Source organism: Syngnathus acus, chromosome 17 (assembly GCF_901709675.1).
Source record: "Syngnathus acus chromosome 17, fSynAcu1.2, whole genome shotgun sequence".
Classification (NCBI taxonomy): Eukaryota; Metazoa; Chordata; class Actinopteri; order Syngnathiformes; family Syngnathidae; genus Syngnathus; species Syngnathus acus.
In genome coordinates this window covers 5,939,952-5,952,238 of record NC_051102.1, presented here as the reverse complement: position 1 = coordinate 5,952,238, position 12,287 = coordinate 5,939,952, and the positions used below count along the sequence as shown (strand labels likewise).

Sequence of the window (12,287 nt, the reverse complement as noted above, 5' to 3'; positions counted from 1 at the left end):
CGTGTTCCACCCTAATAAGCGTCTCTGCTGTCTGTCATCTGATTGTTGCTATTGTCTCGCTGATTGGTGGGCCACAAGCGAGGGGAGGAAAAAAAAAGACCCCCCCGCTCTCTATCTTAACATCGGGAAAAACGCCACAATCTACTCCCCTCCTCCATCCTCTCATCATCCCTTCATCTCATTCACTGCATGTCTAATTTGATCCAGCCGCCGCTCAGGCTTTTTTTTTTTTTAAAAGACGCTGCCACAATCAGCTCATTGGAGAAAACCCTCAATTACGCCACTCCATCGCATCGGCTGATCAAATGCTGAATATTTATTTGCATTAAGCAGCTTCACAAAGGTAAAGTAGCAAAGGTGCACATGAGCAAACGAGTGGGAGTTAAGATAGGAAAAGGTGATGATGGTTGCAGGATGGAGGGAAGACAGGAGGAGGGGGGGTGAGATGAGATGGGATACAAGAGCGAGGAAATTAGACAAGATAAGACTTGAGAACAAATGAGGGTGACGGGGAAAGATGTGTGCGGAGATTTCGCCACGAGAAAGGCAGGCGGGCGAGAGGACGGATGGCGAGGAGATGAACGTGAGGAAATGAGAGGAGGGGAGGTGGAGAGAGGCGAGGAGATAAGCTTATTGAATTTCTGTCTACCTGTTTTGCAGCGCCCCCCACACACACACACACCCGGCCTCGCTTCCCAGAACACAGACCTGTCCTGCTTTAAAGCAATATATCATTTAGTTCACAACACTAACATTAATCAATACAGCAATTATTTAATTTTCTCTTTTGTACTTTGAACCTCATTCAATAACGTCACAATGCAGGTCACTGGCACATAACGTAATTGTACTCATGTGTACACACACACACACACACTTTCATTTACACGCCCATTAATGCCCTCATGCCCAGAAACAGGCACATACGCTATAATAATAAAATTGACCAGATTGACCATAATGTGTTGTTTACTATCACTTCCATTGCCGCTTTTCCACTGCCCAGGTCGACTTGGCTTGTGCCGTTTCAATTTCTAATTAACGGGTGAAAAAGACGGACAATTCCCCCCTAAAAAAAGAATTCCCCACGTTTATCGAGAGAGCGCCATTGGCTTCAACTCCCGCACAAACACGCAAGGTTGTGATGATTATCGTGCAATGGCCGAGAAAGGATAGACGATGCTTATTTCCACTTAATGAAGCGCCGTAAATACGTGGAAAGTTGTCGCTGACGTTCCACCTGGCAGAATGTCAATAGCCAATCACGGAGCAACACTTCCCCCCCCCTCCAACCCTTCCAGCTCTTTGACTTCTTTCTCAGCATGATGAAAGGTATTAAATGTGAGTGAATAGAAATATGATGACTTAATTATGTGCTTTTTTGGCAAAGTGTGTGGGGGGGGGGGGTCGTGACAAGCTCCACCCTGCAAGTGTTTGCTATTTTTGTTTGAAAAGTGGAAAAAGTCGCTCTGGGAAATGAAAAGGATTCATTGTCAACTGCGAGGAGTCAATGTGCTGAGCTGGAACGTGTGTGGTCGACTTTATTGGTAACCTCTGTTATCTGTCACTTGCAAGGATAATTTAGTATGGCAGGTGTCCAGATGATGGCTGCTGATGGTGTGTGTCATTGTGTGTGTTCATGTTGATCGTCTAGGCTGAGACAAAAGGATGAATGTGTTTCATTGGGCTTCTCTCCCGGTACAGCTAATACTGTCGGCCTACAGTCTATAGTCAATACTTCACGGGGTAACATGCAGCGTACGACTTTTTGTTGTTCAATTTCTTGCCGTCAGTGTTGGGAGGTATGACTTTGTTATGGATGGTAAAAATGTGCATGGGCTCCAAAGTGGTGGAAAGTAACAAAGTGCAAATAATCGATTTTTCAGATAGCTGTTTACGCGAGTGAGTGTAGAGCTGCAGACTAATTAATTAAACTAATCTTAGACTAATTAATCGATTAAGTCAGAAAATAGGCAAACACGATGGAGGTTTTTCCAAATTAAAATCAGGTTTTTGCACAAAGATGCATAATCAGTCTGATTTTAGGGATGACTGCAGAAATCGGAGAATGCTGAGGATTCGCGGTTCTTCATTTAGTTGCCGATTAATCGTTGCACAATCGTTATCATTTATTTAAAAAACAAAATGTCGTTTTTATTCCGATATTGAAAAGATATAATGTACTTTACGCATGTGCCCAGACCAGACTATTTTTATTATTTATCGGGTGTGAGTACTTTTGCTACCTCTGCTAATCCTACATACAACCTACCACCCGACGCACATACGCGGCTCAAGCACATGGGGCAAAGCATCCCATCCTTTTCCATCACTGCAAATCCCACCAAGTATTGTATGAACACTTTTGTTGTCACCATTTCTACTCGCCATGCCCCGAAACCAGTTCTCGGACACAGAAGAACGGAGGGACGCAAAGTAATAAACGCTACACAAACAAATACAAAGCGACACACAATCCAGGGACCCCGTGTGGAGATAAATGTGAGCAGCAGTCCTCACCTCCAGCACAAGAAAATCCAATTGCCTTTCACTTTTATCCCTGAGACTAATGTTACTGTCAAAAAAGACACCACCACCAGAGACCCACAGCTCTGTGTGTGTGTCTTTGTGTTTGCTGCACAGATAGTGAATTCATTTAAGGTGATGCATTGCCGCCTTTACCTACAATCTAACTCCAGGCCTCCGCGGTGTTGTTCTGACAAGATTCTGAGCCCAACAAGCAACTCCTCTTTGTATACATTTGATCTTCTCATTTTATTTTCCTAAGCGTCGCTTGTAACTTTAATTTCCTCTGATCTCATTTCTTGCCTTTCTCATCTGCTCATATCTCGACATGGAAGTGTAACCTGTTGGCAATTAAAGTCAAATCAATACTTTTCCTGCATATAAAGCACGCTACAGAGCTTCCCCCCCAAAAAATAGAAAGAAAAACAAGGGACCAAGAACACAAACACTATCTTTCCATAAACACGCATACAAAACGATTTTTGCTTGTTTGCCATTGGCAAATCAGGGCCGTCCGGGCTCCTGCCTTGAGTGAGCCTCGCCAAAAAGCTCTTTTAGTCTGTGTGTGTTTGTGTGTGATTGCATCTACTTTGTTAGCCATTTGTAAGCCAGACCAGATGCCAAGCAGAGGGGCACGGAGCCTGTCAGTCAACCTTCCCGTTGCACACGCATAAACATACATGTGCAGGTGCACGGTGATTGAAGAGCAACCCCCGCTCGTCCTTTCCCTTGTGGCTTATTAGTATTCATGAGATCTCAGGAGAACCCACCCCAAAACACCCACCCTCCCTCCTTCTCGCGCACACACGCAGATATTCTCGTGGATCGGTCCGTTCTAATTATCGCCTGGCGTTCATGGAGAGGCTTGATTAGAAGCTGTCAGTGTGACTGATGACGACACGCCGCATTATCCCCACGAGAGACAAGTCGGGGCCAGAGAAGAAGGCCGGTCACAGCTGCGGGCTGCGCCGCTTGCCTGTCTACGTCTCTTTATAGTCGGTCTTTGTTCCATATAATTGCGCTTCATTACAGCTGCCTTGTTACGTCTCTTTCTAGGTAAGCCGGTGATGATCATAACAGAATTCATGGAGAATGGATCGCTAGACACCTTCCTCAAGGTGAGTCAATCGCGGCCAGATTTTCAAGGTCTACGGCCGTGTGGCAGGACTTTGATGCTCGTTCCAAAGCAAAATAACTAAGCTAGCCTAAAACGACACACGCAGTCGCAAAAATCACACATTGATAAAAAAATAAATAAAAAAAAACTGTTGTAGCAGTGCGAATTATAACAAGGGTCATAAAGACTGTCCGCAGTGCCTCGATATAATAATGGAACATGTTTTATGTTTTTTACAGCTGATCTGTGCTCCAGGCATCCGTATGTGTCTTTAATTATGCTGACCATTTATTAAACAGCTGTCCCTGAGAAAATACAAAACCACAGATCTGTCAGGGAAGGTCTTCCGCTCTCTCATTAATGTTCTACGATACTCCCGGATAGCATGATTGGATAGATAGAAAGATGATAGATAGATAAATGACAGATAAAGAATTAGTTCCATGGTTCCTCATTAGTCTTCTTACTGAGCAGCCAGCCGGCAATACAATGTAGTGGTCAGATTGATAGAGGAAGTCTGTAGATTTGTTAGACACTCCAATCAATCAGCATCTCACAAAAAAACCACCAGCTAATTAACTTATTCCACAGATGCTGAAGGGGGAGAACCGTAGTTGTTGGTAGAGGGCGGTGTGCATATTCACAAAGATGATGGCCAAAAAGATAAATGGATACACGTCGACGGAATCTACCTAATATAGTTCTCTCTTGACAAGAAGCCGTGCAAAGGCGGAGATGGATGGAGAGAACATTGAAACAGAGGAGGGAGAGATTAAATGAAGGAGAAAGGGTGACCGATAACATGGATGGGTTTTTAACGGGTACCATTGGCCCGTGGCGGGAATCATTTGCAGAGGAAGGTAAGCTGAACTGTCATCGATCAACAGGCTCTTCTTGCCTGACAAAGAAAAAACTGGACTTGGGTCCTTAGTTAAAAAAAAAAAATCTCAGCTGAAAGAGGCCAAGTAGGGTTAGCAAGAAACAGAAGTTGTTCAGGGACACAAAAGCCAGTTGACATCATCAGTGATGACATCATCTTTCTGCGACTAGGCATTAATTCTTCTTTCTTCTTGTTTGTCCTCGCAGAAACACGACGGCCAATTCACGGTGATCCAGCTGGTGGGAATGCTGCGCGGCATCGCCTCGGGCATGAAGTACCTGTCGGACATGAGCTACGTTCACCGAGACCTCGCCGCACGGAACATCCTGGTCAACAGCAACCTTGTGTGTAAGGTGTCTGACTTTGGTCTCAGTCGGGTTCTGGAGGACGACCCGGAGGCCGCTTACACCACCAGGGTAAGACGGATTGCTATTTTATTCAGTATGTTCCGCTTTATCCTGAAGACTAGTATTATCGTGGTCTCACCCGGGTTGACCAAATCAGAAATCATTTAAGTCTTTCAGAGACACTTGAAGTTTCAAACACTGGCAAAAAGCTTAGAGCAAATAAAGTCCTTTTGCCTACTTATAGCTAAATTGGAGAAATCTTTGGTCGCATTAACACCCTCGCACAGAACCGTCGTCGTCAGTGAGTTAAGCCACGGCGGAGGAACTCATCTAAAATGCCCGGAAGGAGACCACGGCATTATTCATATGCATAGGAGGAACTGTCGAGGATGTTATTTTTAATATGGCATTAGCATTGCCCAGGGAGGGGTGCATCAGCCGCAGACTGCTCCATTGCAATCAGACACACACCCACTGATGTCAGGAGACGTCGACAGAGAGCTGGAGGCGCTGGCAGGGGGGCGGGGCAAGAGGTGGAGATGCCGAAGACATCGAAAGAGAGAGAGAAAGCGAGAGAGAGGAGCGGGAATCAAATAAGGCTGAGAGGGAACAAGGGAGGGATCCAGTGAGAGCAGTTAAGAGATAAGAGAGGATGTTTAGGGACGGACAAGGGGGCGATGGAAACTAAAGTACAGTGACTTGGCGGCTTTGTCTTTGACTTGACTTTGACCAGACAAGGAGAATGCTTGGCGCTGCCGAGGCAGCTGCTGCATGTTAAAAAGATGACTGCTAGTTATCGTGCAACAATGGCTCGGTCTTCCGAGGCAAAAGGCGCGGGTCCCAATTTGCGTCTATACAGTGGCGCTTTATAAAATGTGTAGGATGAAAGCAGAAAGGGAAATTTGATGGCTAGAGAACTAAACTAATGTCATTCATGACACTCCTGGGCCAAATCTCCCTCATAACATTGGGATAATGAAAGTCTTACAGTGGCTTATTCAGTTAAGCCTTGCTAAGGACATTGTGTGACCTATTTACAGGGTGGGAAGATCCCCATCAGGTGGACAGCTCCCGAGGCCATCGCCTACAGGAAGTTCACCTCGGCCAGCGATGTGTGGAGTTACGGCATCGTCATGTGGGAGGTGATTTCGTACGGCGAGAGACCCTACTGGGAGATGTCCAACCAAGACGTGAGTCACAATCAAGCCCACAAAACGCCATTTCTGGCAGATCTGATTTACCGGCCTCTTTTTTTTTTTTTTCCGTAGGTTATAAAAGCAATAGACGAAGGCTACCGTCTTCCCGCACCAATGGACTGTCCGGTGGTGTTGCATCAGCTCATGTTGGACTGCTGGGAGAAAGGACGCAGTGAGCGACCCAAGTTTGGACAGATCGTCACAATCCTGGACAAGCTCATCAGAAACCCCGCGAGCCTCAGAGAGCTGGCTAACAGCCCGGCGAGGTCAGTGGGAGAGAGCTGAAGACATAATCACTGCTCGAGATTTAATTTGGTGCCTGTTCAAGGGCAAGATTTTCAGACATTACTTGCTGGCTTACTGAGCAACAAGTCGAAAAGCGCAAGACATCCCACTGTTTTTTCCCCCTCATGTCATTAAATACAAAAGATAACAGCACAATTAATGTAGCCAAGTGTCAAAGTAGTATAAGTATTAAGGCTGTCACTATCAAATTATTTTAGAATCGGTTAATCGAATAATCGTGTATTAGAAAAAAACCTTTCCCCCCCGATTAGATATTGTTGTTTGGTATTTAGTGATAAAAAAAACAACAATTAAACAGCAATATCACATGACAAAGATTGAAGGTTATTATTTTCCAAAATAAAAGCAGATGTTTGCAAACGTCTTTCGATTATAATCAAAGCAAAATTATGAAGGACAAGAGAAAACAAAGAATTATTACTTAGAAGAGCATGAAATCATAAGACTTGGACAATCATTACTAAAATCCAAACGATAACTCGCTTTTTTAAAATACAAGCCGATGATGATTTCGATCATCGATTTGTTGTCGATTAATCGATTACTTTTCATTTTGTCTCTCAACAGTGAGGAGCCCACCACTCCAGAATTCAGTGTGAGCACTGTGGACGAGTGGTTGGAGGCCATCAAGATGGGCCAGTATAAGGAGAACTTTTCCAGCTCTGGATACGTCAGTTTAGACTCAATCCTTTACATCAGCGTCAGGTAAAGACAGAACTGTTCCTTGTATTATTTAGTTTTTATGAAACTGAACTTTTTTTTTTTTTGGTCTCCTTTGCAGCGAATTGGCTAAAATGGGTGTAACTCTAGCCGGCCACCAGAAGAAGATTTTATCCAGTGTGCAGAGCCTGCAGACCCAGGGGACACATGTCCAAGTATAACACGCTCCACATTAACACATTGAGAGCGAGCCAAGAGTTCCTCCAACCAATGGAGACGTCACTCCGTTGCTTTTAAAAGTCACTGAGTTGGAGGACGACATGGACACTTTGACTCCTTCACATTCATCCACCATTCTTCCCTTCCTTGATGGACACCACCAGCTTCGGAGCCGCATCTACCACATCATTCACATTGCAACAGCTTAATAAAAAAAAATAAAAAAAAGACTCAGAAAGGAAAGACAAGAAAATGGAATCTTTTTCTCACGTGAGGTTTCCAATATGGTTTTAATGTCTTCTCATTTCTGCTTTCACCTTGAAGAGTTTGAAAAGGCGCCACAAGTACACGTGTATGTGTCGATGTATGTATGTAGGTGGCCGTGAGTCCCACGCCCGTATCGATGTATAGCTGGACCTAACGTTTGCATTGCTTTGGAGCTTTTGTGATTTCATCTTCCATTCCTCGGAGAAACACAAAGAGAAATGACATGAATGTTTGGGTGTGAGGGGGAAACTGGACCTAAAGAGGAAGTATTATAAACGTGTGCACAAGGGCAAGTGCTTCCCTCCATCACACTCAACTTTGGCTCCACATCCGGTGTCACTTTTCTTCCATTTCAGCGTTTTCAGCAATATTCAGAAAAATCTCGATCGGATGAAGAAGCATTGTCCGCTTTTTTTTTTTTTTTGCTGAATGAAGGGAATCGTGTTTAGGTGGACAGCAAATGTCAAAACAGAGTTGACACTGATTATGAGCGATAAGGGTCCGACAACGACGACTCCTAATTTCCTCTTCTATGGCTGGATTGTTACTTGTCACTGTACTTTCCACTCCTAAAATCATCCTCTGTGAGCCTGTGAGTTATCAGGTGAAAACTTTGTGATGGCACTGAGCCCCATTTTCAGTGTTTTATTCTGTAAAACTCTAAAGGACAGAGCGTGGCATATGGCACCATATATATGATTGTATTATAGTGTAAAATATGTACAGTGTTGCTTTCCAATGATAGAATGTTTGTAATGATGCCGATGACCACTTTTGTTATGAGAAGGAGATTTGCGAGTGCTTGTTCAGGGGAAAAGAGCAAAAGCGTGAGCTACTTATATTTCTTTGAACGACGGAATGTAGCATGAGTGAGAAGCTTCGTCTTTGTTGACAGGCAACGGTGAGCACGGTTTGGACATAAAATTAGAATAAGTAGAATGGACTTGAGCTGATTTAAAGGCCAGAAATATCATTGTCCCGCTGTGCACAGTGATTCTGTTATTGTGGTTGTGCAAGCAGGGGTGAAATGTGATTTTTTTTTTTTTAATATGGATTTGCACTGAAAAATATCACTTCACCGAGCTCGCTCCCGAACTGATGGTTGTCCAACCATAGAAATCAAAAGTAATCCTAGTTGACCGGCTAGCGTTAGGAATTAACAAAATGTGCTAGGGCAGGGGGATTACTTACTGCGGCACAAGAACAAAATGATTTGAAGGTTAAGTTCATAGCACTTGAAGAGGAGAATAAAATTCATGAGTTTTGGACTATTTAAAAAAAAAAGTGTTCTATTGCCAAAAAAAAAAAACTGAAAATCAACCGCGTATCATTTTCAATATGCCATAACAAAAAGAAACCTTTGTCTTATCATTTCCAAATACTGTATATCAAAAATATTTCAGCATGAGCGCATTCTACTCATACTAAATTTATGATTTCATGGCAGAGTTCCCTTGAATGGTGGCCTTTTGGATGCCTTATTTTGGTCTTTTTGTTGCCCTCTAGAGGTTATTAGAAGGAGTCAAGTGTATGTAGAGGAAGTATTTATCTGGTCGTCAACTGTCCACGCATCGACACGTTTTCAATGATTTTTTTTTTTTTTTTTACTTTATGTGGGGAAACAAAAAGAAAACCAGACAGTATTGTTATTTATTGGATTGCTACGATGTTCTGTGAACTAAACAAATGCGAATGTGATTGATTTACGCACCTTTGGTCTATTTAGTTGCATATTGTAGTTGCATCAAGATGAAATGCCCCCCCACCCCCCCACCCAACAGATACGACTGGAATAGCATCATACTCACTCGTTCATTTTAAAGCCTCAAATCCCAGATTCCCCCCAACTTCACTCGGTAAAGTCTTTGTCGTCCATCTCGGTGATTGTGAATGTTGATGAGTGACTCATTTGAACTTCCTGGCACTTTTCCTTTCTTTGGCCACCAAATAATATTGATTGACCACCAAGCCGGTTTCCTCTGTCTTGCTTGTTGTAAAGGGTGTAGGCATTCTCATGTCTTTCATGTTGCTGTAATAAATATGCTAATATTTCTAATTTCTCAGCTGCAGCCTGCATTGTCCCTTTCTTTCATTTTACCACAAACACACACACACACACACACACAACTCCAGAGAGACCATAAACAATTCAAAGTGCCTTTACAGGAAAGTAATACGAGACGCTCGCTTAATTATTTTTGCTGCTAAAAAGCCTTAAAGTATCAAATGCTTTGTTGAGTGCTGACCGGTCAGCATAAAAGGTTGCTTAGTTAACCACACCCCTCCCCTTCCCGCCCCCTGTTGCAATTATGATAGTGGGCTGAAATTCTTTCATAACATTTGTGCAAGGCAAATATTGTCCAGCCTGCGAGCACATTCATTGTTTTTCTTCATTTTGTCTCCTGGGAGGGGGAAGGTCAGTGACTTTTGGCCTGAGTTAACCTCTTAATGCAGTGGCCCAGTTGCTGTCGCTCCATGTTACCGCCATTACGCCTCATTTAGTCCATCATATTATCCATATTCCCCTATCACTCACTCCCCCGCCTCTCTCACACACACATATATATGCGGACACACACACACATACAAGACATACAAAAGCCCTTCCAGGGGCAGGGCAGGTCTTGATTTCCTCAATCTCTCCCCCTGCCCTGCTACCTTAATATCTCCACCGACCTCACGGGCTCCCATCCTGCCTGTCGTAATTCATTTGCGGCAGACTGACGGAAAGCTAGCAGTTCCCCAATTTTCAATTTCCCCTAATCGACGTTGCAGGCGTAGACAGATAAAGCAAACAGTATTGGTAATTAATACAAAGACAACTTGTGTGTCAGCTTGTTCATTGCAGCTTTTCATAACAATATATTAGACATTTTTATTTTTTACAAATAAATGCCACATATTGTAGCAACTATTCCCCGCCATCCCTTTTTACACAGGCGCCATCCTGCCTTTGTTATAGCTCCGAGACAAACTACCAATTTTCTGACACTTGCTCGTGGCAGGTTCGTGAGACTAGAGACTTATTTGTTCGACAGCGTCTATTCGAATGGAAGCCATTATTACGTGCCATGAAGGCCAAACAGTAAGATAGGCCTTTTGTCTTGACACCAGGAGGATAGCATTTCTCGTGTTTAGTCCGAATAACACCGAGGATGGCACGGGCAATTGATTCATCGCACAGCTGCTATAGGCGTATTGTGAAAAGGTCACGTGTCCCTATGGAGAACACTTTAATAGGCCACACATGACTGATGAGCCTGCCATGTTTCTATCACATACATGTACAAGTGGCCAGTCCCAAAGGAATGCTAATTGGTGCGCTCATTCAGGCTGTCATGGGTGGATTTGACATACACACACATGAAAATACAAGAGAGCAAAAGATTATAGATTCATCAGGACAGCCAAGGGTTACCAAAAAAAAAATAGAAATCAGATATAAAACGGAGCAAATGCTCCCTGAGACGCTTGTTAAACTTTGTCATGTGCGATTGTGTCGTTACTCGCGTCCTCGCTAATCAAATATGACTCCGCGTTTGGTCGTTCCACACTCGCGCACACACGTCTGCTGTCTCGCCGGATTTTTAGTTTGCTATCAAAGCCATTTCCTGTCTCAAATTTTTGACAGTAATCAAAGTTCCTGATTGAATTTGAAAACTGAGCTTGGCGCTAGAAATCACATTACATGCCTCGCTCTCACCGCAGGAATAAGAGTTGTGACTACTAAAAAATGGATGCTAACGGAATAGAATTAAAGCTGTTCGAACTTTAAATGGAGGACAGAAAACAATTTACAAATACAGTACAGGGAATTTTATATCAAAATTACATTTGGGATGCTTGTCAACCAAAATCTACTTTCCCAACCCACTTGAATGCAAATCAAATGAAACACAATGTACAGTCAGACTCTATTTCAATTCTAAAGTAACTATCAAAGCCTTTTCCACAGCTCAATTTTGCCAATGTATAAAATCCTAGTACCGTATTTTCCGGACTATAAGGCGCACCGGACTATAAGGCGCATCATTAATCCATCATGTCAGATTTTTAATCCAAATCAAATCATTCTCCATTTTATCTTTTTTATTTCAACTTCAATTTCAACTAATTACTTTATAATCACAAAATAATGATCCATAGTCTTTTTTATTCATAATTCATAGTCTTCAGCGGGCCATTTATGATTGATTTCATGACACAATGCTTCGGGCCAGTTTAAATTTAAGAATTTGGCCCATATATAAGGGGCACTGTCGGCTTTTGAGAAAATTTTAGGTTTTTAGGTGCGCCTTATAGTCCGGAAAATACGGTAACCAAATCAGAACCCTTGAGGGCATCATCAGTCACGCTCACTCATAAGTTACAATGATTGATATTTTTACTGAGTGCCCCAAAAAAAAAAAAGGAATAATTAATGTATTGGCCAACCACCTGAAATCAAAAGCAGATTTCAAGATAAAACGGAAGGGATAAAAGACTATGTCATGTGTGATCTTGGATGAAAAAATAAAGTGGGGAAAGCAAGACGGGAGCGAAGGGACTGAGATCATTTTGACCACATAATCCCCAACAGATGTGGAAATCCTACTTGATGCTGAAGCGCTGTTGGGCGGCTTCGTCCAAAGAAAAAAAAATCAATCATCCCTCGTTCATATCTGGAGTTTCATCCGAGTCTACGTGTTGATATTGTGCATTTGGAGCAGATCACAAGTGCTACAGGTCACATTAATGATATTTTATATTACGTTGGCATAAATGAGTTT

At 43.0% G+C, this 12,287-nt stretch overlaps 1 protein-coding gene across 3 annotated transcripts in view; it reads left to right on the top strand.

Annotated features, from left to right (window-relative positions):
- Positions 1–9,581, top strand: part of epha4b (eph receptor A4b) — a 57,022-nt gene extending 47,441 nt beyond the window's left edge. For all 3 annotated transcript variants that reach the window (XM_037277041.1, XM_037277043.1, XM_037277042.1), the window contains 6 exons: positions 3,583–3,644; positions 4,730–4,939; positions 5,911–6,060; positions 6,139–6,332; positions 6,940–7,077; positions 7,154–9,581. In XM_037277041.1, coding sequence (XP_037132936.1) covers positions 3,583–3,644; positions 4,730–4,939; positions 5,911–6,060; positions 6,139–6,332; positions 6,940–7,077; positions 7,154–7,253 — 854 coding nt within the window. In that variant the 3' untranslated portion in view covers positions 7,254–9,581. The remainder of the gene's footprint in view (positions 1–3,582; positions 3,645–4,729; positions 4,940–5,910; positions 6,061–6,138; positions 6,333–6,939; positions 7,078–7,153) is intronic.
- The last annotated feature ends 2,706 nt before the right edge of the window (positions 9,582–12,287 follow it).